Here is a 25,524-nt window from a genome sequence, read left to right as displayed (position 1 = left end):
AGCCTGATTGACGTGATGACTTATACATACCAGACGTCAGAAGCTCTTCCGGTGCCCCCTGTGCAAGTTCTGTCAGGATTGAGGAGACAGGGGGTGCACTTGTTCTCTCTAGTAACCTCACAACACACATGAATCAGTTTATGGGGACCACAGTAAGCTGGTTGCCAATACATTCAGCGGCCCGGTACTTACCTCCATCGAATCTGCATGAACTTTCGATTTGCAGCGAGATACAAGAAATGCAAGCTTTTGATTTCGTGGATCCTGTGGTAGACATACTGGAATAGGCGATATGGAGATATGATGTACTGTCTGTATTCTCAACGATATGAGTTAAATGATTGATTGTGTTGATCGAATGATCATTTTGTGACCCAATGTTGCTCTATATATACACTAGAAATGGCCAATCCCCCCAATTCCATGTATCGCTGGTGCTGATCCAAAAGCTATGCACAGCTCACCTTTCTCCCGCCTCGGACTTCGAACGTTTGTCGTACCGATTGAGAAGCAGACTTTACTCCATTCATTGGCTGCAACAGCTTTGCGAGTGAAGTACGGTTACACAATATCCTCAACCAAGCGACTACGAATATATCCTTTATATGCTTCTTGATTTCGAGTAACAAAAAGCCTTTCTGCTTATCTTGGAATCCTTCCTATCTTCTTCGCCTCGGTGAAGCTTTCGTCACCGGCATAAACGAGTCGCTTCGAGACGGTACTGCCGTCTAGCTGTTATTTAGCGTCTTCGTATGACTACAAACCCAGATTCAGCTCTAGTCTAGAACACCTCTTCTGACCGAGATGTGTCTCTGAAATCATCCGGCTTCCAATCAGACTCCGCTAACCATTCAGACTGCACGCTCCTCTCTGTGGAGGTGAAAGAACGACGTGTGATATCGGGACTCTCTGAATGGAAGCTGTGCCACAACAATTTCGGACCTCAGCCATATTTTTGTGTTCCGTGACACTGCAAATGTCAACGAATAGGCACTAGTCCGAAAGTCAGGTCGCTCATGTTCGAAAGAATCAACGACGAACGTCATGCTGAAGTGTATATAATGTGCATAGTACAGCTTTGCGATAATTGCCGGACCTCGCATAGCCCATCTTCTCCAGCTCCGTCACTTCTACGAAACTCTTGCTTTGCGAGTTATGCTTACATTACAATATCGACATCAACCATTTCTCGCTTTTCATCCTCTCGGTCATTCTTGACCAACTCCGCTACTTCCCTTATCCTCTCTTCCAGAGCGTTTTCACCGAGGTATCTATTCAAAAGCTCAATTTCATTTTCATGGTCGGCCATTAACGAGGCTATGTCTTCCGCTGAGAATGAAGGGAATCGAGCGGCCAGTTCTGCAGGGAGAGGTGGTTGGGAAGCTGTAAATGGTGAAAGGATGAAATTGGGCGGGAAATCTATTTGAGTATCTTTATTAGTCAAGGTGATTTGGACGTGAAGAAGAAAAAGAATAATCGAACATACCTTTATCGTCATTCACCGATTTTATGGTTTGGTATGCGAGTGTATTTCGTACTTTTGCTCTTTGAGCTTGTTCACTTCGTCCTGAAGTATTAGAGATTGAAGCCCAACTATTTAATCACATCAGCTGGTATTCCGAATCGGTTGTCCGAATCGGTTGATAGGTCTGCCCGATCACTTACTCATCTCGGATGTACACTCTCCTCCATATCGTCAGCACGGCAACTTGTTTTCGCCCATCCGGTAATGCCTATCACAATTGTCAGTTTAGTCTGTACTGTAACTGGATCTGTGAGTTCTAGACGTACAGTGTCGCCGACCAATCTTTCCAAAGCTAAAGCGGCGTCTCGTGTCCTTTCAAAGTTATCTTTCAGCGTTAATACGTCTATCAGTCCCTCTATGTCCAGTGCTGAACCTGATATCAGTTGTTGGGCGAGATTAGTGAAAAGGTTCCTGAATGCTGGTCGATCAGCCAGGAGGGTAATTTGGTCTTGAAGTTTAGTGGCTTTTTGTCGTCCTGAAGGAGAAAGGTAATCCAGTAGTGCAGATTGGATATTGACGAGGTCGAGCTCATCATCGAGTTCTGGGAGAAGATATTTCAGTTAGGTTTGTGTTTGTTGAGGAGCAGATCCATCCACTTACCCAGCAGTAATCGTTTCCTCTGCTCCGAAACACCTTTGGATCTCACATCCGCTATTGCTGCAAGTTTGGCGATACTTCCTACCAGCTACGATGATGAGTTTAGTAAGATCATCAACGCAATTCCAACCTTGATGTTTTACTGACATGTTGTTGATTCAATCCCTTTGTTCCTTCATCTCTCAATACAGCCTTCAGTGATCCGGCAGCTTCGTCGTATCTTCTAAACGCGAGGTGATGCATCCAAGCAAGCTCAGGATAGTCATGCTCTGCGAAGAAACGAGTGACCAGTACACCATAGACTTCGTCCTGGTTCAAAAGCTCGTATGCTTGGCCTGATTCAAGCGTTATCAGCAAATGTAATGAGAAATACAGTATGGATAAGTCAACATACCTTGATCGATATACCATTGATACAGTACGAAAGCGAATTCTTCTCCAAATCTTTCGATATAACGTTGTAATCTAGCGGTGTCGGGACCTGACTGCTCATGACATAATATTACCAATGTAAGATAGTCGGTATGGTTCTCTGCCAACTCGTAAGCCTCAGATAATCGGTCGATGCCCACTGCAATCAATTGGAGAATCAGCAGATGTATTTTTCAGTGTCACTTGCGACCCTAATGACTGACCTAGTGGTCTGATGACTCTCGGTTTCATTTCCGCCCATTTTTCCCTCAACGTTATACCTTCTTGAGGATCTGCGCCTTCCTCTATTTCCCTTCTGAGACAAGTAAGTTAGTACCAGCTAGGGTCGGTTCTCAAAGGCAGTGACTCACCTGGATGTCGCACGGCATTTGTCTTCCATGTTGGTACATAGCGCAGCTGCGAGAATAGCCATTTGTCCTTTGAGTCTAGACTGTTGTTGTTGCTCCCTCTTCAATGCTGCTTCAACGACGTCAGATGGTGGTTCATCGATGACTGATCCCAGATCTCGAGTTCTTTCTTTGATCAGTGCTTCAGTGGTGGTATATAGAAAGTCAAGAGCTTCGATAAGTGAATCCTGAGCTGTCCATATCTCCACAACAGGCCTTTCACGATCAATCTCGTACGTATACAATTCTTCTTCACGATACTGAGCAGCGGCTCGTTCAACAATCTGCACCGATCGTACTATCAGCTCCACAGATACGGTCAAAGGATGTGCGACGTACAATGAATATTCGATTTGCTTCCGTTATCCACGAAGATAGATCATTGCGATTCGCTGATTCTAGTGAAGCTCGAGCAGTGACAAATACTATTTCTAGGAGTCTATGGAGGTTTTGCACCTGTAATCCTTCAGTGTAAGCTAAATTGTATCCCTTGAGCACTAAAGAAGAGAGACGAACCTGTGTTCGGAAGAATAACCTTACGAAATCCTCTTCTTCAACAACATCCGCTTGGTTCATATAAGTCAGAATGGAGTCTGACAAGAGTGATTGAGGAGATCGACTGTGGATTTGACTAGGCGATTTGATCAGTTTTCATTATAACCGCAGTCAGAAGATTCCTCACTCCATATGTTTGTTTTGGTAGTCCCACAATTCGATAGCACCTTTTATTTTTTCTGCATCTCGAGATAATCTTCTCCTAGTTGCTTGAGGAATCTACAAGAAACAAGTGTCAGACGGAACATGTTGAGTTGCAAAGTACTTGTGATACTTGATACTGACGATAGTGAGAAGACCATTGTTTCTGATGAAATTCATAAGCTCTTTCAGTCTGAGTAATCTGTCACTGAGATGAGGTCGAAGCTCGAATATTCCAGCCATATATGGTGAGCCTGAAGGGAGTCAGCACAGTCCAAGTATCATCGGGCAAGCTGCTCACTTGATGATACAATCTCCGCTGATACGATCTCTGCAGCTTCTGCCAAATTACCCTGGAAACCTGCTGGCAAATCGAATGACAATGGATTCTGTGTATCCCATGTATCAGCATACCTGTGTAGATGTTCTGCAAAATCAATGACCTACATCGCTTCGCTCGCCAAAGAATACAGCTTGTTCCATCTTTGATTTCAATCTCGCCGTCGCAGATGAAAGTTGCGTACTAGATTTTGGCATCAGTTGTATGTTATTTTAAGTAATTCGAGCTATGAAGAGCTTACAGTGATTCTGAGGGACCGCCGTAATCAAGAGCTTCTATAGACATTAATCCGCCTAAAGCTGGGATAGCAACTATCGATGGGACGGTTGAACCTTTCTTGGACGATGATGGAGCAATGCAGCCTGCACCAATGAAGGCATTTCGACCAGAATCTTTCAGAGTGATAGCTTCCTCATATGGTGCACCTGAAGGTGAACGTCAGTCTTGGGGAACAACTACCGGCAAAATAGGAAACTTACTTTCATCTAACGAAACCATCAATACAACTTCTGCAAACCTGATAAATGCCATGGAACTTCCGAGTGGTACAAGCAATCTCGGCACATCAAGCATTCTAGGGTCGGAATGCTATATCACAACGTCAGAGCGAAGAATGTGTTGTTGGAAACAAGAACTAAATCTTACAGCTAGGTAAGATACATCAACTACTCTAGACACCATGAGAGTTTGAGATCGAGGATGAATAGCAAAGATGACAATAGCGTGAGAGTTGTGTAATCTGGGATAACCTGATGTACCGGATTGCTGTTCCACGTAGGAGATGAGGACAGCAAGCTCGTCTTGGCTAAGGTTGGAAGCAGCTTCAGCGGGGGTTGAAGCGATGTCAACGATAAGAAAACCTTACCCGCATGAGACGACGTCATTCAATTCTAGAGAAACGTTTCCATTTGACCAGTTGTCAAACAGCCAACTGCCAGCTGTCTCGTGAAGATCGAATTCCTGTATGAACTATCAAGACCAACAAAGCGTAAGTGATCGAATGATTTCGACCATACAAGGTTACACTTACCTTTTGACCGTCATGCCCAAAAGCCCATTTTTGTATCATTCTCTGAGCCATGATATACACATACCCCCCGGCACTAGTGACTGATGAGATTCCTTCCCTGTCTTCTCGTACGTTGAATATCTGTGCTGAGGCGCGACCAAACATCCCTCCCGGTCTGGTCAAGCTCGTCAAACTAGGAACAAGTCTTCCGCCGGAGGCAGATATCGTGAGTCGGAATGCAAGAGATGTTGTCGTGGTGAGAAGAAAGTTATTTCCCTGATAGCGAAGATCAATATACAAGCTGAATAATGTTGGCTGGGTACTTGAGACCTAACCTACATCGATTGTCCACAATCGCTCAATGAAATCGTCCTCTCCCAGTTCAACGTAAATCTCCTGATATCTATCCACATTCGCTAATGCCAAGCTCATACTTTCCCAAAAACGGATCTCCCCGGTCGTCGACACAAGGACCATCCCTGGTTCTGAAGAGGATGAACCTGTGTACAAAACTGCTAGTGTCGGTGGTTGTGTAGAAGTTATGGAATATGAGGCGGGAGGTGAAGGGAAGGTGTATGTTGTGGGTGCAGAATGTGTGCGCTGTATATAAGATACATCGTCAGCTCTCATGAGTATATGATAACGAGTCTGCCTCGAGATTTTGACTCATACCTTTGTATAGTTCCACGCAATACAGGTGGAAGGGCTTGAAACCATCGCAAATCCACTTTGTGGATCAACATGACCTGCTATGGGATTTACAACGAGATCTAGGAGAGAATCAGCCAGTCAGCATAGTATTGACGATAGGCCTAACGATATGGAGATTATACCATTTCGAACTCACCAGATCCTCTTATAAGTGAAGCGACTTCTTTTGGTACTTGACCTAAACTAGCCACAAGATGCCTTTCATCTCTACTCCAAAACACTCTGTCCTTCTCATATCCCTCATCAATCCTAGTGGTACGTACTGTATCTCCAGCAGAAGATGTTGGAGATGCTCCTCGTTTTACTACGGCTAATCTAGATGATCTGATGGAAGGTGTAGGAGCTTGAGCGAGTGAGGCTGATTCAGAGAAAATGGAAGGTGTCTGATGTCTTGATCGTGCAACAGAAGCTCTGGAAGCTGCCTTCCGGGGAGTTGCCCTCGTCGAAGGAGAGTTGAACATCCTTGCGCTTCAAGTCCCTGAACCTCTGGCGAATGACGGTAGAGCAAGAAGTCAACGAAATCTATGAGATATGTGAGACTAGATTAGAGAGAGGTATATCCTGATGGGATGAAGAAGTTGACCGCGTTTCCAGCGATGTTTCCTCGATGATCACGTGACCGTCATAATAGCAACAATGTATTGTTGCTCGTTCAAAGTCCTTCCAACGACACTCAACATCTTTAGTCATGCATCCGTTTTCTCTATCATTTGATCTTACAAAATACGTCGGAACCCCTCACCGAAGTACTCGGCTTAAAGGAATTCTGGTATAATCTGCAAACCGAATTTGGACGAAACGATGGCAGACAAGGCACAATCGTCGACGGTGAGATCTTTCCTTCTTGATGTCGAGGTATTTCGCCTGACATAAGACATGATTTTGATTTTTTAGGCTGCTGCTAGGCCGTCATGGAACAAGGAGGAATGGGAGGCAAAAGCCAAAGCTAAAGATGAGGAGGGTGCTGAATATGCCAAGGCAGCCGAAGAAGCCATGTCACAGGGTGAGCACATGTTTCTTACATTATTGGTCTGGAGTTGCATTCCGTCACAACTACAAATATTTCGATACACGATCGATGCTAATATCATAAACAGGGAAAGCACCTCCTCGAAGAAAGATAGGAGATGATCTACCGAAACCTACCAAAAACCTCGAAGCTAGAAAAGAAGATTTAGATTTAAATAAAAACCTGAATAAGACTATGTTAGTACAAACGACGACGACGGGTAAAGGACCCAGAGGAGCTGGATTTTATGTGAGTCTTCCTACGTTTCCTATGGGTCTGGCTTAAAACTTGACATGTGAAAGGAAATGGGACTGACCGTAGATTCTAATGGGAATAGTGTGAAATGTGTAATTTGACTTATAAAGATTCATTGTCATATTTGGATCATGTGAATGGTCGTGGACGTAAGTCCTGTCCCTCGACATTTGACGTTCTGGTCTCAGTATGAGCTTGACCCAACGCTGATGGCATTCCCGATCTAGATCTACGAATGTTAGGTCAAACTACTCAAGTGGCAAGATCAACGTTAACGCAAGTTCGAGCTAGAATAGCAGCCCTAAGAGAAGCTACAAAAACAGCTGTAACGGCTAAAAACTTTGATTTCCAAGCACGTTTGAAAGCTGTGAGAGATGCGGAATCCGAGGAAAAGCAAAGACGTCGTGAGGAGAAGAAGAGGAAAAGGGAGAAGAAAAGAGAAGAAGACGAGTTACGTCAATTAGGTATATATAGAGGTGATCAAGAAGAAGAAAATAATAATCAATCTGCTCAAATGAATGGGAAAGATGCTAAGAAAAGAAGAAAAGTTGAGAAGAGAGAAGATAAGGAAGTCGAACAAGCTATAAAAGAAAGAGATGATATGGCCAATATGATGGGTTTCGGTGGTTTCGGTGGTGGAGCGAAGAAGAGATAATATCCATGTTGGCAGTTATCGAAGTAAAAGGGATAAAGCTTAGGGACCTGAGTTGAAAACTGGGGACCATACAGGCATGATCGCACACACAGGAAGTTCGTCGTAGCAGAATTTATAGATCTTTACGAAAGACAAGTTGTACGAGTATTAACGTCAGAGCATGAACTTAATCTCCCATGAATATCCGCAGGTATCCATGGAACTCTGGTCAATCTGTCATGCAAACAAGGGCGATTGCTTGCATTCCTTCTATTCATAATTCATGCGGGTATATAAAGTTATTAGTTTTTTATTATTAATCCATCCATCGAAAAGAATTGAGTCATCACATCTTTTTTACCTTAATAAGGCAGTCTTTCACAGTCCTCAGTTTCGTTGCCTACCGGCGGGATTGCCCTGCCTTCTGATCATTTCAACCAAATTATCACCGCTCCTTCAGTATATAAGCCACCAGGTCATACGCCTCTTCATTAGGTGCCGGCATAGAAGCTGCATGTCAATCAGGTTTATTGCCCTCGAGCTTTTTGAGCAGCAACTTCTCGGGCAGCTTGTCTTTCAGCGAGATCGACACCAACGAGCTAAACAGGATCTCGTATTAGCGTGATTCCCCAAGTCTGTATCTTTTCTATATCTAGACAAGGGAACGTGTGATTTGAAACTGGTACTCACAATTTTGGATGCCTTCCAGAACTGGACAACGTTTATAGCTTGTTTGGCAGCACAAATAGGGAATGTGATGGCACCAACTACTTGAGGCCAAGTCAAGTTCTTGAGAGTGTAAATGACTGTCCCGAAGAGTTTAGGGTGTGAGAGAGCGAGACTTGAGTTGAGAAGAATGGATGGGATGGGGAATGAAGAGGTGATTGGGGACTTCAAGAACGCGTTGAGGTAAAGGCAGACAAAAAATACTTCGTTGGCGAAACAGAAGATGAACAATGTTCTCTGTGAATCAGATAGCATAGTCAGCGAGGTCTCTTTCAGTTTCTACAAACGAAGAAGGAACTATAGTTCTGCATATTGGACACGCTAAAGAGAACATCACTCACAGAATCATTGTAGTAATACCATAGAATTCTGGAGACATCCGAAGTAACGGTCTTGTGACTTGATGAACCGGTAACCAATGATCTGTGAAAACAACACTTGGCAGTCAGTATGATATTCATCTGAAAACAGAACAGAATTCAGAAAGTAGACAGAAGGACTTACGAGTACATGTGAATGTAATGTGACGAAAAGTCCAAAGTGATCAAGAACATGAAGAGAAGAGAATAAGAAGGATACACAGAGGTCAAGAAAGTCAATAGACATGCAGTCGCACATCTAGCAAAAATACATATGGTCAGCATTCGACCATTTTTGGCAAGTTTGCTAGCAAGGAGACGAACCTATCAGTGACCATATCTAATACAGCACCGAATTTACTGGTTTGACCTAAAGCTCTAGCTGCCATACCATCGAAAGCATCCAACATGCAACTGACGAAATAAAGGGCGGTGCACAATTTGGGAAGGTAGGGCATGAATACGAGAGAAGCAGCTGCTGTGAGTACTCTGACGTATCCAATCAAGTTGGGCACGAAGAGGAAGACATTCTCGTCGATACTGTAAATATAGATCCATCTCCATCAGCTCTATCTGAGTCACCGTGATAATCATGAATAAAAATGCGACTCACGTTGTTGTTCTACATGTAATAATAGATAAGGATGAGTGGGGATCAGTATACAATCAAACTTGTAATGCTACTACTCACGCGAGATCAACAGCGCTACGCGACGATGGAAGAGATGTCAGTGAGACACATTGTGATGTCAATTAGGGCAGGGAAATATCATTGTGACTAATACATACTATTTAGGATCCCAAACCTCTTCTCGTGTTCTACTTCTACTTCCTTCTCTGGGCCTATGTTTGATCTCACCACCAAGCGAAGGTGAGATGGCAGTGGATGTCGAATCCGTTGCAAACTCGGGTGCAGGAGTGGATTGTTTTGATCGAGTGGTTGGAGCCATTGTTGACAAAGGAGCAGAGATGGAGATGTGCGAATATTCTTGAGTTTAGGGTGTTACAGTTTGGGGGGTGACTGTTCAGTTCGAATCAGGGAGAGAGAGATGTTGTTTCTTGACTTTCTTATTTCTTCCTCTGGAATCGGATGCACTGCTGAAGCCTTGTTCGATGATTCCGTCAAGCTAAAGGAAAGTAAAAAAAGATGTCACTGACAAAAGGTGGTTTGAATGTGATAATTACGTGGTTCACCGCTATCAAGGTTGACCTTCGGCGTATCACAAACACACGCGTGTCCAGTGTGGGCTGTTAAATGAGTCACTTGATTAAGTTTATCGTTCAATGTCGTTTCCCCCGCATCACCCACTTTCAAGTCACGTCCAAGGCCAAAGTGGTAGCGAAGAACGATGTTTCAGCGAGTATACATGTACTACTTTCATTTGTAACTTGGTGCAGAGAGGTGATAGATCATTTTGACAATACCAGAAGTAGTTTCATAAGAGCGTCCGTCATCATGTCGGTCCGTTCACCTCCACCTGCACCATCACCTTCTCGTTCACTATCTCTCTCACTATCCACACCTACATCTATGCCTTCGAGCAGGAACAACCCAATATCATTGAGGATATACAAAACAATAGGAACCTCTTTCGATGACCCATCATCCAGGGAAGCTTTGGAATTAGCTTCGTCTTTCTACGCTCCAGTGGATAAAGGCAAAGGAAAGGCTGAGACTCAAGATGAATTAGAAGATGGATTACCTAGAAGAAGGACCTTGAAGGGACAAAGTGCAGCTACAGCTAGAAAATGGTTAAAAAGAGATATAGAAGGTACTCTTGCTAGTGGAAGTCAAAGGTTCCTAGAAGCGTTTGGTGAAGTTGATGAGGTCAGTCTTATTTCAACTTATCGAGCAGGTAAGAGGTAGCGGCCATGACACAATTTTTGACTGATATTTGATGGTAAAGTAGAAACTCGAGGTTCTGAGAGAACATATGAGAGAAATGCAAGTTCGTTGTGATCAAGTTCAATCAGAATTGGATCAAGCGAACAGTGGTACAAAGTATCTCTTGGAAAGAGCAGATGGGCTACGTTCGCAGAGGTAGGTTACATTGACTCTTGACATTCGCCTCAAATGGGATGAAACTTGAAGGACGGATACTGACTTGCAATACCAAATATAGAGCTTCTGCACAATTGCGATCATCACTGATAAGTCTATTCTTATCTCGATTTACGCTGTCAGAATCAGAACTGGCGGCTCTGGGCTCAAGAGAAGTCGTAGTTGGTCAAACCTTATTTGACGCTTTAGACAGAGTAGAAAAGATTAGAAAAGATTGTGAAGTCTTGTTAGGTGGTGAAGAAGGCAAAATGCAAGCTGGGTGAGTAAATGCGTCATTTAACATCAACGACACATATTTTATAGTTTTTACTGATCTTCATCTGACATTGCAGCTTGGACATAATGAGAGCTACTTCAGATCAAATGGAATCGGGATATAAGAAGATACATCGTTGGTGTCAATTCGAATTTAGACAATTCACAAGAGAAACTCAATTGGAAGTTTCATCTGTCATGAGAGAAGCCATCAAACGATTAAAAGAAAGACCACCTTTATTGAGGTGAGTGATTGCTTTCACTTTTTTCTCCTACAAATGATAGATCCATCAGAAGCTAATGCAATGGTACAAATTGCAGAGATGCATTGCAAGGATTGACTTCCACCAGATCATCATCTATCCTTCAATCTTTCCTAGATGCTTTAACTAGAGGTGGACCAAATGGATTACCTAGACCAATCGAGTTACACGCTCATGATCCCACTCGATACGTAGGAGACATGTTAGCTTGGGTACATCAAGCCACTGCTAGTGAACATGAATTCCTAGATAGTTTATTCGGCGTAAAAGAGAAGAGAAGGATGGTTGGTGCCGAAAGGGAATCGATAGGTGAAGGAGAAGAAGAATTAATGGTTGTAGAAGCTATGGATAAACACTTAGAAGGTTTAGGTAGACCATTAAAAGTAAGTTCTTCCTTAAGCATTTCGTATATGGCCTTACATCGAAAATCGAAAGCAAGGTCAAACTAAGCTGATCAAAAACGTCAGTTACGTATTCAACAAACCATTAAATCTCAAGAAGGTATAATCATGGCTTACAAAATCGCAAACCTCCTTCAGTTCTATTTGATCACTATGAGGAAGACTATAGGTGAACAAGCTTTATTATGTAAAACATTACAGGAGTAAGTTTGCCAATTCTTTCAAGTGACTGTCTATCAACAAATACAGGAGCTGAGAACAAATTCCGACAATAGAATACACGATCAAGCTTATATTGCTTTCTTCGAAAATCTCGATGCTCAAGGAAGGAGTCTATTGAGATTCTTGCATGTAAGTGAAGTCTGTCTCTTAATTTAAGCAAAGATCAACCACGCCGTCATGTCCTCCCCTAATCCAGTAGGGATTATGAGCTGATGAAAACCTCGACAGCCTCCCGACGCAACTCTGTCACCTCCATTAGCATTGAGAGATTTCTCTTTAATTCTTCGAGAACTTCTTTCTGTTTATTCAACTTCATTAGTCGATCCATCGGAAAGAGAATCAGACGCTGATTTAGCCAAATTATTGGACAAATCAGTCGATCCTTGTGTTGAGATGTGTGAAAGAATGGCAGAGATGAGGAAGTCGGCAGGAGGTGGTGGTGAATGGGAGAAAGATCTGTTTATGGTTAATTGTTTAGGTTATCTAGAGGTGAGTATCTGCTTGGGCTGGATAGCTGGCTGTGAGGCAGATGCCATTCTCACTCAGAACGGAAAATACAACCCCTACAATTCTGTCGAGCGTACTTCAGTCTAGATGACTTCGCTTGTGTTCGGAGCGATGACTGACTCGCCGACTGGCAACATAGCACACTCTCGAAGTATACGATTTCACCATAAGAACAGTATCAATGCTTGAAGAGAGGATCAAGCGACATGTGGAAAGTATGACATTTGAGCATGTGAGTATATCTGCGATCGACAATATAGAGTCTCACTTTCTGAACGACCACTAATCTGTTTGCGCAACCTCGTTTAGCACGGTAAATTGCTCGAACAGTGTGGTTTAGCACCTATCATGAGGACAATAAGAACTCGACCTGCAGATGTGAGTGATTTTGTCGTAGCATTGTCAAATGAATTGCAAATTACTCATGTAGGTATACTAAATATTGGACTTGTGTGGATAGACCCCTTTATCAAGATTACCGAATACATCACCCAAATCATTAACATCAGCTTTATCAACATTTTCAAACTGGTTAACTACAATCGATCCTTCTTCTTCGCCTCGATTAGCTTTATTAACATCATCAAAATTAGCAGATATTATACATCGAAAAGCGTTGAAGAAGATATATGAAGCATATGGAGAAGTGACGCAGGTTGTTTTAGATCAAAAAGAAGGTTTCGAATTTGGTGAAACAATGTTAAGAAGAGGTAAAGAAGAAGTCGGTGTTGCTTTAGGTGTGATTACTGATGAAGAAGAATGGCAAGACGATGATGAATACAATTACCTCGAAGGTGATAATGAGTATAGTCAATCACAGTTGGAATCCAATGATATTGGTAATAATATTCATCATAAAGAGAAAGAACATAGACCGCATTATCCTCTGAGGAGAGATAGTGGTGTAGGATTAGGTTTAAATTTAGGTAATACCCCTCAGGAGGAAGCTTAGAACACAAGTCATGTCCTTTATGGCTTTTTTCGCATAGATATGTACTTTGCAACATGTGATTTCTTGCAAACGAATGCATTTCTACCACAAATGTTTCAAATTAGATTTCTGCGGAATGGTTGACCGCTCATCTGAAACCCCGATTCATCTTCTCATAAGTCATCAGCTTCACCGAGGCAGATGAGTCTCGAGTTATAATTAGTGATGAGAATGAATCGGATCGGATGTTTCCAGAACACTACTCTAGTGTCATATCACATAATGCATGTATGATTTTATGTCCTCTGAACAATTCAGGTTGATAATTTATAGGTATTTTGTGATTTTCCATATTCGTGATTCCCAAAAAGGATTGCAGGGGTGAAGCGAAAGATATTGATTGTTTTGAATTTATTTTTATCTATGTATGCGACTAAAGATTACATTGCATGGCTAAGGCTATTTACCTGTTCCACCAGAATTCGTTTTTTTCCCTCCTTTCAGCCAGACATAAGCAAGACCTAGCAAAGTCTAACTAAGCAAGACCCTCAAACAACTCATCAAGTTGTCTCATTGTATCTTCTGGTGAAGTGACTGTATGTCCAATGACTCTTGGATCAGAGAAGATTTCATAATCATTTCCACCTTTGTATGTCTATGTACAAGATGGACTATTAGCGATCATGCTATATGAAGTGGATAGAAAAAGCTGAAGGATTATCAATCACTTACTTTATCACCGAAGAAGTGGATGGTATCGTAACCGTCTTTTTCAACATGTGTGAGAGAATAAGTTTTATCCCATCCTGTTGTGGGTATGATGTCAGCACCTGATCAGATCAACTTGTACGGAATTCACGTCAATTCAGGTTTTCAGTTTTCTATCTTATTCCATTTGATAATGTGATTTATCCCATTTCATTCTCCTCTAAAATGATAGCGTACTCATCTGAAGAAGAAGAAAAAAGACCCACCTTTGGGGAAAATATCGAAACTGATTTGACCACCAATAGCGAAATTCAAACCTAAATGGAGGAATTCTTCTTCAAGTCTAGTGACCATATCGGCTCTAATGTGGTGTTCCTAGAGAATTAGATGCGCAAGTCAGCACCGAACCCTGATAGTCTATGACGAATAACTTTTTTAATGGTTAAAGACTCACATTGTCAAATTCTTGGAAATCAAGTCGTTCTTGGATTCTAATAAAGGACATTGTCAGCTGGATAAGGAATTGAGTTCATAGTGACTATAGAGCAAACAGAGTGAGGATTGCGAAGAAAATTCTCACTTACGATGCATTCCTTCCAATAGGAGAAACGTTGATCATACCATTTCTGAATTCGATAAAAGTACCTCTGTGATTGATGAATGGCGATTGACATCAGCACAAGTCAAAATTGGGAGAGTATAGCCGGATGTTGGACATTCCCTCAGTACTAATTGGCCTTGTACGGTCATGATAGATATAGGCTACTTTACTCACCTCTTGATGGGAACATCAACTTCACTCAAATATCTTAAAATCCAGTTGACGAGTTTCTTGTATTCTTCTTCTCCGACATGTTTGATGAAGCTTGCTGAAGCGAGGGGTTGTTCGAGCTTGTATGCTGTAAGACCATTTTCGGCGAATCCGTAATCAAAGAGATTAAGACCTTAACATGCAAGTCAGTATTGTGTGTGGATTTGGATCTGGATCTGAAGGAGAGAAATATATGATATTCACTTCTAACTTGTTCTAAGATCTTACTCAAATCACTTCCACCAACGAAAGCGACAGCGGTGTACTCCCGTAATTTCTGTAAAGTAGCGAACATAGCAGGAGATGCTTCTTGTCTCGCCAAGGATAAGGTCCCATCGACATCGAACATGCAGATCGTTTTTGGATGTTTACGCTGAGCGAAAGGACGTACGCCTGCCGGGAAAGTCTCGACTGCTGGTGGTGGGACGGGCACTGACATCTTGAATTCTTGGCAGAAATGTGTGAGCTGGGTGGAAGAGTAATGAGGGGTTGGCTAAGATGCTAAAGAGAAGCAGAGTTGGAGGCTGATAGTAGAGTAAAGTTCTCTCTGCATTGGGGATCTTTGAGCGTGCAAGTTGATCGAGTATCATGTTACGTAATGAAGTGTTCTCTTTCACGCGACGTGGCATGTTGGTGGCACTTGCCGCCGGTGACGCTAAAGAAAACACGTCGATGCAACAAGTTTGAAAATGTTTTGGAAATGTTTTCAAAGTCCAAAGAGGACGATTGATCTGATTGGTAAAGACAGAGGGAGAGTTGAGAGAAGTCAGAGAGAGAGGTGTAATTGAATTGCACACATAGCGATAGGATATATAAAGGGGGATTGAATATTCACATCATCCAAAGCCTCCTTTCTTCTCTTGAACACTCAGTATAGATAGCACTTTATACTGATACCGTGAACACAAAATATATAAAATATCCCAACCTCATACATCAATAATACCATCTTTTACTGCTTTCGAGTCTCGTAATTGTGGTTCGCCTATTCACCCGAAATCATCCCAAATGGCTCCTAAACGATCTACTCGATCAGCACGAAACATCAGTACTCAAGCACAAACTACATCGACTGAGCATCCTACATCATCATTGACAAAACGAATCACAAGGTCAACTACGCATATATCCGAACCATCACCTTCACGTTCAAGTGACACCTCTTCATCTTCCTCTGTCACAGGCACAACTCCCCCGTCCGATCAAGATATTTCCCATAACATGTTACACCGTGAATCACATACGTTACGAGGTAGGAACGTTGAAGATATGAATGATATTGAGGAGAAAGGATTATTGAGAAGAGAAATATCAATAACGGATGATGAAGATACCATATCCTCACCCAGAAGGAGAAGGAGTGGTAAGGAGAAAGAAAGGTTTGAGAAGATAGAGCTGGACGAGGAAGGCGAATCGGAAGGTTTAAGCAGTAAAAGAGATAAAGAAGCTTTTGCTTTACTTGTATTACTCTGTAAGTTTGTCCCTCGCCTCCCGTGCTTCTTTCGCCAAAAAAAAAGAGCATCAAGCTGATTCCTGTACTTGATCGAAATGTAGATTTGTAAGCTATTAACGAGTCTCTATGTGTGTCGGCAAGACAAAAAAGCTGATCCCGATGATAGGTTACAAGGTATACCATTAGGGTTAACATTCGGTACTCTACCTTTCCTTCTAAAATCACATTTATCATATTCTCAATTAGCAGTATTCGCGTTATCTACATGGCCTTACTCGTTGAAATTGCTTTGGTCACCTATAGTAGATGCTTGGTTTGTCAAAGGTTGGGGAAGAAGGAAAAGTTGGATTGTACCTGTTCAAGGTATAGTGGGATTGGGAATGTGGTGGATCGGTGGAAGAGTTGAAGGCTGGTTAAATGAGGTGTGTATTCCAAAGAGAAATCTGTTGAGTTAGCAGTAGAAAGAGGATGTTCTGATTGCTGATTTTGTCAACCTCTTTCACAACCTATTGAATAGGAAACAATAGATATTAGATTCATTACAGGTGTATTTGGCTGTTTGATATTGGCAGCCGCCACTCAAGGTAAGCTACACTTCATCTGGAACTCAATCTACGAACTAAGATGATAACAATTGCCTGGAATGTAGATATCGCGGTAGATGGTAAGCTGCTTCATCAGGCCAAAGTGCCGAGCTGTCGATCTCTCTGACGACAGGATATCTTTTCGCTTCTTTTAGGTTGGGCTCTCACCCTTCTTTCTCAACCTAATCTATCATACGCTTCTACAGCTCAAACGATCGGAATTGGAATTGGAAACGCTTTAAGTTTTACCGTATTCTTAGCATTTAACAGTGTGGACTTTTCGTATGTCTCATTTTGTCTCTCATCTCACCGGAGCTCATGCATAGAGAGGATTGGCACTGACTGCATAAATGGAATGTCAGAAATAAATATTTCCGCTCAACTCCACTCGAGTATCCTCTAGTCTCCCTAGGAGGATTCTTACGCTTCTGGGCCGTGGTCTTTGTCTTCATCACAATACTAATCGCTGTATACAAGACTGAAGATCCACCTGCTGAAAATGATCCCGATATGGACGTGAAGAAAGTGTATAAGATCATGTGGAGTATTGTACGACTGAAAAGTGAGCTATACATCCCGTATCATTGGCATAAGCGACTTAGCTGATGAGTTGGTCATCTAGATATTCAATCATTCCTCTGTGTACATCTGGTATGCAAGATTGGATTTATGGTGAACGATTCAGTGACAGGACTTAAATTGCTTGAAAAAGGATTATCAAAGGAAGATTTAGCAATAGCTGTTTTATTGGATTTTCCAGCTCAAATGGCTGTAGGATGGTTAGCAGCTAAATGGTCACGTCCCACTTCAACTTCATCAAGACATCCTCTAACTGGTAATGGCAGTGGTACTAGTAATAAACAGGAAGAAGGTTCAACGGTACTCAGACCTTGGTTATACGCTTTCTGGGCAAGATTGATCATGGCAAGTATAGCTACTTTAGTCGTTAAAGGTTTTCCAAAAGGTCCAATTGGAAATGGATATTTCACTTTAGTAGTTTTGACCACTTTACTCTCTTCTTTGACTAGGTAAGCTGTCGTATCCATCTGTGCCGTGTCGAATTGATGATAGCTTATAAGATGGAATATAAAGTACCGTTCAATTTGTTGGAATATGTGCTTTCCACACTCAAATAGCTGATCCTCTAATCGGCGGTACATACATGACTGTAAGCTTTGGTTCTATTCCAACTCCTTCAATTCATGACGAAGCTCACGTGATTTTGTGCCTTTCCCGTCTTCAGCTGCTGAATACAGTATCGAACTTGGGTGGAACATGGCCTAAACCATTAATATTACGTTCAGTCGATTTACTCACAGTAGCAACGTGTTCCATACCATATTCGACTTTATCGGAAAAATCAGCTTTGGCAACGACTCCGAATGAGTGTATTTCAGAGATGGGTAAACATGCATGTTCCAATGTAGGAGGTGAATGTATTGTCGTCAGAGATGGATACTATATTATGAGTATGGTTTGTGTAACTCTAGGAGCGGCGATATTGATTGGATTCGTATTACCTACAATCAAGAAGTTATCCGGTGAGAAACGTTTTCTTTTGCCTTCATGTCTCTTGATAGTCCATTTAATCGAAATAGTTGGCTGAGAATCGTTCTTAGCTTTACCAATGTCCGCTTGGAGGGTGAAGATACCTAACTAGATCAATATAGATGATATCACAGTATAGACAATATGCATTGATGATATACGTACTGCAACTCTACAGCAAATGTGGCAAAATGTCTCAATTGACTTTATGGAAATTAAAGTTTCCGTATAAATCTTATATACATGATAATACGCTTTGACCTCTTCGTTCGATGAGGGGGCCTGAATCACCTCTCTAATAGATGAACTCGCTTCGCTTTCATTCGCTATTTTTTGTCCTATTTTGGGTATTTCACCTTTCCTATTGACCAGTTTTTCCTCGTCTTTCATATCCCTTTCATATCCTTCAGAGTCCTCTTTTTCGTTACCTCACAAAACATAATAAGCAACTTGTGTTTTGCTCTGTATCCTATCGTGTTGTATAAATATGGATGATCCCAATATAGATCTGTTCATGGCCACACTGGATGTGCACCAAAAGGTGAGTTGTTTTCCCCTTGTAAGGTACTCTACTGTATATACGTATTGTCAACTGACAGTTTCCACCGTTTCTGAACAAATAGCTTCTGAAAGGCAAGGACGTAATTCAACGAGAACACAATGTAAGCTTGGATCATATCAACCCCATCCATTTGGAATACTACTGATCGCTTGGTGAAAACATGTTGCAGGATGCGAAAATCCTACTTGAAAGATTTTCAGATGAAATGAAGCGGGTCCATGATGATGCCACAGTAAAGGCATGGAATTTGGTGAGATGTATTGTGAATTACTGGGAAAGACAAAAGGCGCAGCTCGAGAAATCAATCGCCTTCGTGAGGTTCATTCTGGATAGTCTAAGAATGGATACAAGAGTGAAAGAGGATCTTGATAAACTCAGTGATGTGGATATAAGTTTCCTTGATGATGGCGATCAAGATGAAGTGAGTTTGAACGATGACTAACCTTAGAAACAAAAAACGAATGAGCTGACGTGAGATGACTCAACTTTCTCGATATTGTAGAACGAACCTATCATAGCTGATAACAATAACACCGCCGATGCGGTCGAAGACCTCACCATCTCTCGTCAGCCCTCAAGCTCAAATAGGCAAGTTACGAACAACTCAGGTCCCACCATATCTCCGGCTATAAAATTCAACTTGCCACCGCGATCTTCACCTCCAAACTACCCATCATTCGATTCTCGTGAGGAACGATCTGCTTATTCCAAGGCATCAAGTGCTCCAACATGGCAAGACTGGTATGAACAAGTCCTCATTTACGTCCAAAGGGGAGTATCCGATCGATGTCAAGCCCAATCTATAGATACTCATCGATGTCCAGATTCAGGCCCAAGGAGATCAGCAAGGATCGGTGATCTTGACACAAAGAACAAGAGCAAAAATGTGCTTACCGATACTACACATACAAGGCTTATCCAACTTATTGAACCCCTACCACCCGATCGGTTGACTTTCTGCTACATATTCGCACAAATTCGAAATCATATTCACAGGAACCCAGGAATCAAAGCCTATGAGATAACAAAATGGCGTGATTGGTGGGAACCTGAATACATACACTATAAAACAGCTCCATACTTTCAATTATATTACATATTCTTAAGTCGTATCGTTAAGAAGAGAGCTTGGGCATTTGCGTTGTACAAATGGACAGAGCGAAAGGAACATGAAGTCATCTTGGGCTGTCAATCCGTGTTGACATATATGGAAATACTTGTACTTGAATCAAAAACGGAGCTTGATTCTAGACAACCCAGAGAGAATTAAGTTAAACTCGTTAATCAACCTACTTGCCAAATGTACTATGTGGAAGATGAAAAGGAATGGACGGTGTGTGAAAACTTGTATCATGTGTATGTCAGGGGAGAAGGAACCGAGTTGTACTGTCTGATTATATTGTATGTTTCCTTTTTGTTTCCTTCGACATGAACAATACTTTTGTATCGTCCTATACGATGACATTCTCTTAATGATCTGTCTCGAGGACTGTATGTTCACGGTTGCTATAACAGCTTTAACAACTCCAGGCGATTGATACGAACCCCATCTATACTCGCTTTTTCACAGAGCACACGAATATCTTTAGTGTCCGTACATGTTTGATGGTACCTGAATATGTTTTGTGATACTTGAAACACGCTTTGACCTATTCCAGCGAACAAAGCATATATAACAGACAACGATCAATTTTATATCTTTTTCTTTCCTCTTCTTTCTCTATTCTTCCTTGGCAAAGTATCATTCGCTACTGTATTTCTTGACGTAAACCTCGAGCGATTCTAGTCTGTCGTCGTACATTCTTTGGATCATGTCGGAACTGACTAACGACCAGGTAAGCATCTCGTCATTTCTTGCCGGCATTGGTGTTAAGATCGCTTGCACTAATACAAATCAATTCACTAACAGCTCAAAGAGAAAATCAAACGACTTGAAGCCAAGCTTGAGGTGAGTAACAGTACTACCATAGCAGATTCTCGCCATTCCTCCGTCTTTGTCATTCATGCGTTCCTTCATTTGTTCAGCCCTCCACCAGATTGGTCGCCAGGGAGCTAATGTAACACTCTATGGTAAACTAGCACTCGCGGAAAGATGTAAGAACCATCCGAAATCAAATTCAACAAGATTTGGAAGAAGCCCGAAGTAAACACGATGAAGAATATAAAAGGGCGATGTCGTTGTATCGAATTACGGAAAACAAGTTGATAGAATTGACAAGAGCACACAGTGGTTTAGAGGCAGATACAGTACGCTACCAGGAGATCATAAATGGCTTAAAAGAAGAAAACAGGACCTTGGAGGAACAGATGAGGAACAGAAACGGTACGAGTATTGTCTATGACGATGTGAGTTCTGTTTGCTCTCTATTCACTTCTAGTCGATGGTGTCCAATATGTGATATTGAGGCTCGAGCGGGAGCTGACGAGAGGTTATGAGAGGATAGATCAAGCCGGAAATCCCCATTATCGATCTTGTCGATGACGAAGCAGAGAATCAAGATGATTCTGGCGACGCCAATGCTTTTCAAACTGAAACAGATAGAAAGACTGTTTTGATCAATGAGGTGAATCAATTATGACCTTTGTTCTCGTTTTCCAGAACTCAGCTCACCTGAAGCTATAGGACTCGGACGCCCGAGCCCAGGAGGACGACGATCAAGACTCTGGCATCATTTCACATTCTAGCGTGGCTCGTACTACCAGGAGCAAGACAAGACAACCGGCACCGTATGGACGTCCCGATCACCGGGAAACAAGAACTTCCAAGCAGCCACTTTTGCAACAGAGCACGCCTTGCCCACTACCCGCACAACCTTCTCCTGATCCTCCCCTAAACAGCACAACACCCGATCGGCCTGCTGCACCAAGTCAGTCTCCCCTCATAAACACCATTACTACCCCTATTCTCGGTACTCCCGGCTCATCTGGTACTTCGAGCCATTTCGTCTTACCACCACCTTTGCCACATCCTGGACTTCCTCAAAATGAGCGTGAATGGGAGAAATGGTTGAATCAGATAGATTATACGCATTATCACTGCTCTTGCCCAGAAGATGGGTGTCCTGGGAGAGTGACACGCCATCGGTCAGAAGGATTGCCCAAGTATCTGATCGAAAAATCCTCTACAAGAAAATTTCGGATAAATTGGGAATTAGCTGGATTATGCGATACAACCAAATGTCTACCTCCCAAACTCGTCAGCCCTTGCTACATCAAACGGCAGATACTAAACATATACAAAGAGAAAGGTAGCTGGGATGATCTCGAGAAGCTCAAGGGATGGTGGAGTCCTGGTCATGAGAAAGTAGCAGCCAGTGAACATCGACTGCAAGAGCTGCGGTACTGTGAAAAATTAAATCGCGTGATATGGCTGACCTGGACGATGGACATCGATTTGATCTCACTCGAGATTCCGCAACGATCGTATGATCATATAGCATCTTTTTTAGTGTCAGAATGGGCACGGTGGTACGTTCTGGCAGATACAGCGGAGAAAAACCGAACAGCAGTATGTTTCAGAGGGGTCAGGTAAAAGCGGTATGATTATTATGTGGTCCGTCTCGAGCAGCTTTGTCAATAGTACATGTATTCATTCCATGTCAAGCCGAGCCACACAGTCTCCCGGATTTGTTGCCCTTCTTCTAGTATCAACGTTAACAATTTCATGCTCGGATGCATAGATGACAAAGACAGATGTAGATGGGCGAAACGTGGAGCAAATCGTGATGTCACCAGATACCATATAACATCTTTCGTTGATTCAAAGTGAAATATGTGTTGCTGCATTTTGATACAAACTATTCATTTTTCATATGTCATCAGAGATTGACACTCGAACCAAGATTAAGAAATCGAAGTCCACACTTCACTGTGGCTATCCTCGTGACGCTTTTTGACTTCCTGTTCAGAAATAGATAGATGTTCAACATGGCGGTATGTCTGTTCTTTGTATCTTTGCTTGGCCCGACCTTCCGCATCAATTTGTCAGTTTGTATAAGCTAATACTTTCTTATTACAGTCCAAGATCAAAGCTACTCCCTTAACGATAGTCATCAAGCTCGGTAAGCCTTCTTGAACATCCGTTTATCATTTCCAAATTTCCTGATTTGATAAATCTGCTCGTTCCCTCATCTACATCGAGCCAGACGAAGCTAATCTGGCTATTTTTGGAAAATAGGAACTTCTTCGATTGTCTCTCCGGAATATCCTTTCCTTCCCCATTTACAGCTTCTCTCTTCGATCGTAGAGACGGTAGTACATCTGAGATCTCTAGGTCATAGAGTTGTGTTGGTATCTTCAGGAGCTATAGGAGTAGGATTAAGACGAATGGATTTAAGAAGTAGAGGAAAAGGGTTGAGTCATAAGCAGGTGAGTCGGATTTACTTTCATCCAGTATCAAATCCATTTCAAGTGGAAATATGTCATGGATCCTGAGATAGAGAAGACTGATATTCGGTTCGATGAATAGGCTTTGGCAGCTATAGGTCAAGGACGATTAATTGCTTTATGGGATAATCTATTTTCACAATTGGATCAACCTATCGCACAAGTTTTATTGACAAGACCAGATATATCAGATGTAAGCTTTTAGTTTACGCATGCTCTTTCTTTTGAGAACAAAGCAAAGATCACGATAACAAAATCAGCTGACGAGACAATATATTCATATCCCAAAATACAATTAGAGAACGAGATATCTCAATGCGCAAAATACATTTTCAGAATTACTTCAAATGGGCGTAGTTCCAATCGTGAATGAGAATGATACTGTTTCAGTGACTGTAAGTCTATCACTGCCTTATTCAGCTTTGCAAATGAAAAGTACACACACACAGAGGCTGATAGATATGCTTTCTGAAAAATAGGAAATCAAATTCGGTGATAATGATACTTTATCAGCTATTGCTTCTGCAATCGTACATGCAGATTATCTATTCTTATTAACAGATGTGGAGTGCCTGTAACTTACCTACCAAAATTTCGGGACTGCGCACAAAGAAGCTGATGTATAATATACGGTGTTAGGTACACGGATAATCCAAGAAATAATCCTAACGCTAAACCTGTCAGAGTAGTAAGAGATATTGAAAAAGTGAAAGAACAAGGTATGTTTGTCATGACCTTTCTCCCAATCGCACTTCCTTCGACTCCTGATCTTCGAAATGAGAATACAATGCATGACTAATAATCATGTTCAGTATCTACTTCAACGTTAGGAACATCACTTGGTACAGGTGGAATGTCAACGAAACTCATAGCTGCGGAACTTGCAACGGCAGCAGGAACGACAACTGTAATTATGCATTCTGCAAAAGTGAACGATATATTCAGTGTCATCCAAAATGGTGCTGGACCAAGTAGAGATATATCTGAGACACCTCATTTAGAGGAAGGTCCATTGTGTACTAGATTCTTAAGAAGAGAAGAGGCATTGAAAGAGTGAGTTCCTCAATGCGTAGAAGTAGGATGATATCGAACTGACTGACCACTTTGGGTAAAATGTCTCAGTCGAAAATGGTGGATCGCTCATGGATTACATGCTGCCGGTACGATCATAATTGATGAAGGAGCTTATCGAGCTATTCAACGTAAAGAATCGGGAGGTAGATTACTTCCTGCAGGAGTAATAAAAGTTCAAGGTCCTTTCGCTTCTCATCAAGCAGTTAAACTTATCGTACGAAAAAGAAGGAGAAGCATACATAACAATCACAATAATATGGATAAACCGGAACAACAACCTAATTCAACTATATCACGAAACTCAATTGACGAAAGTATACCTTCCAGTCCAACACCTGCATCGGCGTCTGCATCAACATCAAGATCGACATCAACGTCGAATCAAATGATCTCGCCTATCATTAAACAGTTATCAAGTGGAAGTGGATTATCAAATTCAACTTCAATAGCAGGCATTGGGATTGGTCCACAACCTGATACACCACAATTACAACCTATATTATCATTATCATCTTCAGTAGCTTCATTGGATCCATTATCGAAATCTATCCCACCTTCACCAGCGATTCGTGGTATCAACGAACACTCACAATTGAATACAACGTCTACGCTCAATAACAACAAGGAAGATGATAAAGTAGATTCCGATTGGGAGGAAATCGAAATTGGAAAAGGTTTAGCTCAGTACAATAGTGTCGAAATCGATAGAATAAAAGGTATGAAAAGGTGAGTAAAGAAAGTTACGTAAAATTCTTCACATTGTCGAATGAGACGTATCAAAATGAATCGTGAAATCGGGTCATGCTGATTATTGTTTTCCACCTTCCCATCATCGACTCTACTTGTCTCTTGGTACCCACACACCTCTGTTCAGCTCAAATATTGAAACCATACTGGGATATTCTGAATCGGAACATGTGGTGGATTCAATCACTTTTCTATGAGATGTATCGTGAGATACGGTGTGAGAAGGGAAGACGCCAAGTGGTAATAGTGGTACTATAGTAGTAGTAGTAGTAGTAGTAGTAAATCGTCGTACTAACAATATAATGACCATTAATAGGAAGCCATATATGCA

The 25,524-nt window shown here is 41.9% G+C and overlaps 9 protein-coding genes across 9 annotated transcripts; 6 read left to right on the top strand and 3 right to left on the bottom strand.

Annotated features, from left to right (window-relative positions):
- Positions 1-1,159: 1,159 nt before the first annotated feature.
- IL334_000854 (uncharacterized protein) lies at positions 1,160-6,157 on the bottom strand (the record flags this gene model as incomplete). Its single annotated transcript, XM_062932616.1, has 23 exons — positions 1,160-1,419; positions 1,487-1,593; positions 1,666-1,733; positions 1,792-2,066; positions 2,126-2,210; positions 2,270-2,457; positions 2,517-2,693; positions 2,758-2,849; positions 2,905-3,224; positions 3,280-3,396; positions 3,457-3,571; positions 3,623-3,714; positions 3,781-3,890; positions 3,938-4,025; positions 4,084-4,159; positions 4,218-4,401; positions 4,456-4,564; positions 4,622-4,781; positions 4,842-4,945; positions 5,007-5,261; positions 5,325-5,585; positions 5,658-5,755; positions 5,833-6,157. 23 exons carry the CDS (start codon positions 6,155-6,157, stop codon positions 1,160-1,162), a joined length of 3,666 nt encoding a protein of 1,221 aa, XP_062788667.1.
- Positions 6,158-6,497: 340 nt separating this feature from the next.
- Positions 6,498-7,615, top strand: IL334_000853 (uncharacterized protein; the record flags this gene model as incomplete). The annotated part of the gene is made up of 5 exons (XM_062932615.1): positions 6,498-6,524; positions 6,591-6,699; positions 6,794-6,954; positions 7,043-7,109; positions 7,188-7,615. 5 exons carry the CDS (start codon positions 6,498-6,500, stop codon positions 7,613-7,615), a joined length of 792 nt encoding a protein of 263 aa, XP_062788666.1.
- Positions 7,616-8,121: 506 nt separating this feature from the next.
- IL334_000852 (uncharacterized protein) lies at positions 8,122-9,629 on the bottom strand (the record flags this gene model as incomplete). The annotated part of the gene is made up of 7 exons (XM_062932614.1): positions 8,122-8,193; positions 8,285-8,557; positions 8,662-8,743; positions 8,825-8,938; positions 9,004-9,219; positions 9,371-9,385; positions 9,469-9,629. 7 exons carry the CDS (start codon positions 9,627-9,629, stop codon positions 8,122-8,124), a joined length of 933 nt encoding a protein of 310 aa, XP_062788665.1.
- Positions 9,630-10,135: 506 nt separating this feature from the next.
- Positions 10,136-13,341, top strand: IL334_000851 (uncharacterized protein; the record flags this gene model as incomplete). Its single annotated transcript, XM_062932613.1, has 11 exons — positions 10,136-10,507; positions 10,590-10,720; positions 10,803-11,000; positions 11,074-11,241; positions 11,318-11,642; positions 11,727-11,863; positions 11,936-12,011; positions 12,111-12,371; positions 12,529-12,621; positions 12,699-12,767; positions 12,850-13,341. 11 exons carry the CDS (start codon positions 10,136-10,138, stop codon positions 13,339-13,341), a joined length of 2,322 nt encoding a protein of 773 aa, XP_062788664.1.
- A 514-nt stretch (positions 13,342-13,855) lies between these two features.
- On the bottom strand, positions 13,856-15,278 carry IL334_000850 (uncharacterized protein; the record flags this gene model as incomplete). Its single annotated transcript, XM_062932612.1, has 7 exons — positions 13,856-13,975; positions 14,053-14,126; positions 14,295-14,403; positions 14,483-14,519; positions 14,613-14,675; positions 14,804-14,972; positions 15,044-15,278. The coding sequence occupies 7 exons, from the start codon at positions 15,276-15,278 to the stop codon at positions 13,856-13,858; spliced, it is 807 nt and encodes a 268-aa protein (XP_062788663.1).
- Positions 15,279-15,847: 569 nt separating this feature from the next.
- Positions 15,848-18,536, top strand: IL334_000849 (uncharacterized protein; the record flags this gene model as incomplete). Its single annotated transcript, XM_062932611.1, has 10 exons — positions 15,848-16,310; positions 16,434-16,714; positions 16,810-16,876; positions 16,942-16,956; positions 17,032-17,158; positions 17,239-17,438; positions 17,499-17,904; positions 17,969-18,044; positions 18,120-18,417; positions 18,496-18,536. 10 exons carry the CDS (start codon positions 15,848-15,850, stop codon positions 18,534-18,536), a joined length of 1,974 nt encoding a protein of 657 aa, XP_062788662.1.
- Positions 18,537-18,911: 375 nt separating this feature from the next.
- Positions 18,912-20,256, top strand: IL334_000848 (uncharacterized protein; the record flags this gene model as incomplete). The annotated part of the gene is made up of 4 exons (XM_062932610.1): positions 18,912-18,965; positions 19,048-19,086; positions 19,156-19,407; positions 19,489-20,256. 4 exons carry the CDS (start codon positions 18,912-18,914, stop codon positions 20,254-20,256), a joined length of 1,113 nt encoding a protein of 370 aa, XP_062788661.1.
- A 541-nt stretch (positions 20,257-20,797) lies between these two features.
- On the top strand, positions 20,798-22,518 carry IL334_000847 (uncharacterized protein; the record flags this gene model as incomplete). The annotated part of the gene is made up of 5 exons (XM_062932609.1): positions 20,798-20,821; positions 20,896-20,934; positions 21,066-21,332; positions 21,431-21,550; positions 21,610-22,518. The coding sequence occupies 5 exons, from the start codon at positions 20,798-20,800 to the stop codon at positions 22,516-22,518; spliced, it is 1,359 nt and encodes a 452-aa protein (XP_062788660.1).
- Positions 22,519-22,904: 386 nt separating this feature from the next.
- Positions 22,905-25,390, top strand: IL334_000846 (glutamate 5-kinase; the record flags this gene model as incomplete). Its single annotated transcript, XM_062932608.1, has 10 exons — positions 22,905-22,919; positions 23,005-23,047; positions 23,164-23,354; positions 23,455-23,565; positions 23,672-23,767; positions 23,852-23,946; positions 24,012-24,091; positions 24,185-24,425; positions 24,495-25,172; positions 25,321-25,390. 10 exons carry the CDS (start codon positions 22,905-22,907, stop codon positions 25,388-25,390), a joined length of 1,620 nt encoding a protein of 539 aa, XP_062788659.1.
- Positions 25,391-25,524: the final 134 nt, after the last annotated feature.

Source organism: Kwoniella shivajii, chromosome 1 (assembly GCF_035658355.1).
Source record: "Kwoniella shivajii chromosome 1, complete sequence".
In the NCBI taxonomy this organism is placed as follows: domain Eukaryota; kingdom Fungi; phylum Basidiomycota; class Tremellomycetes; order Tremellales; family Cryptococcaceae; genus Kwoniella; species Kwoniella shivajii.
Note: the sequence above shows the minus strand (reverse complement) of the source record. Positions and strands in the feature narration are given on the sequence as shown.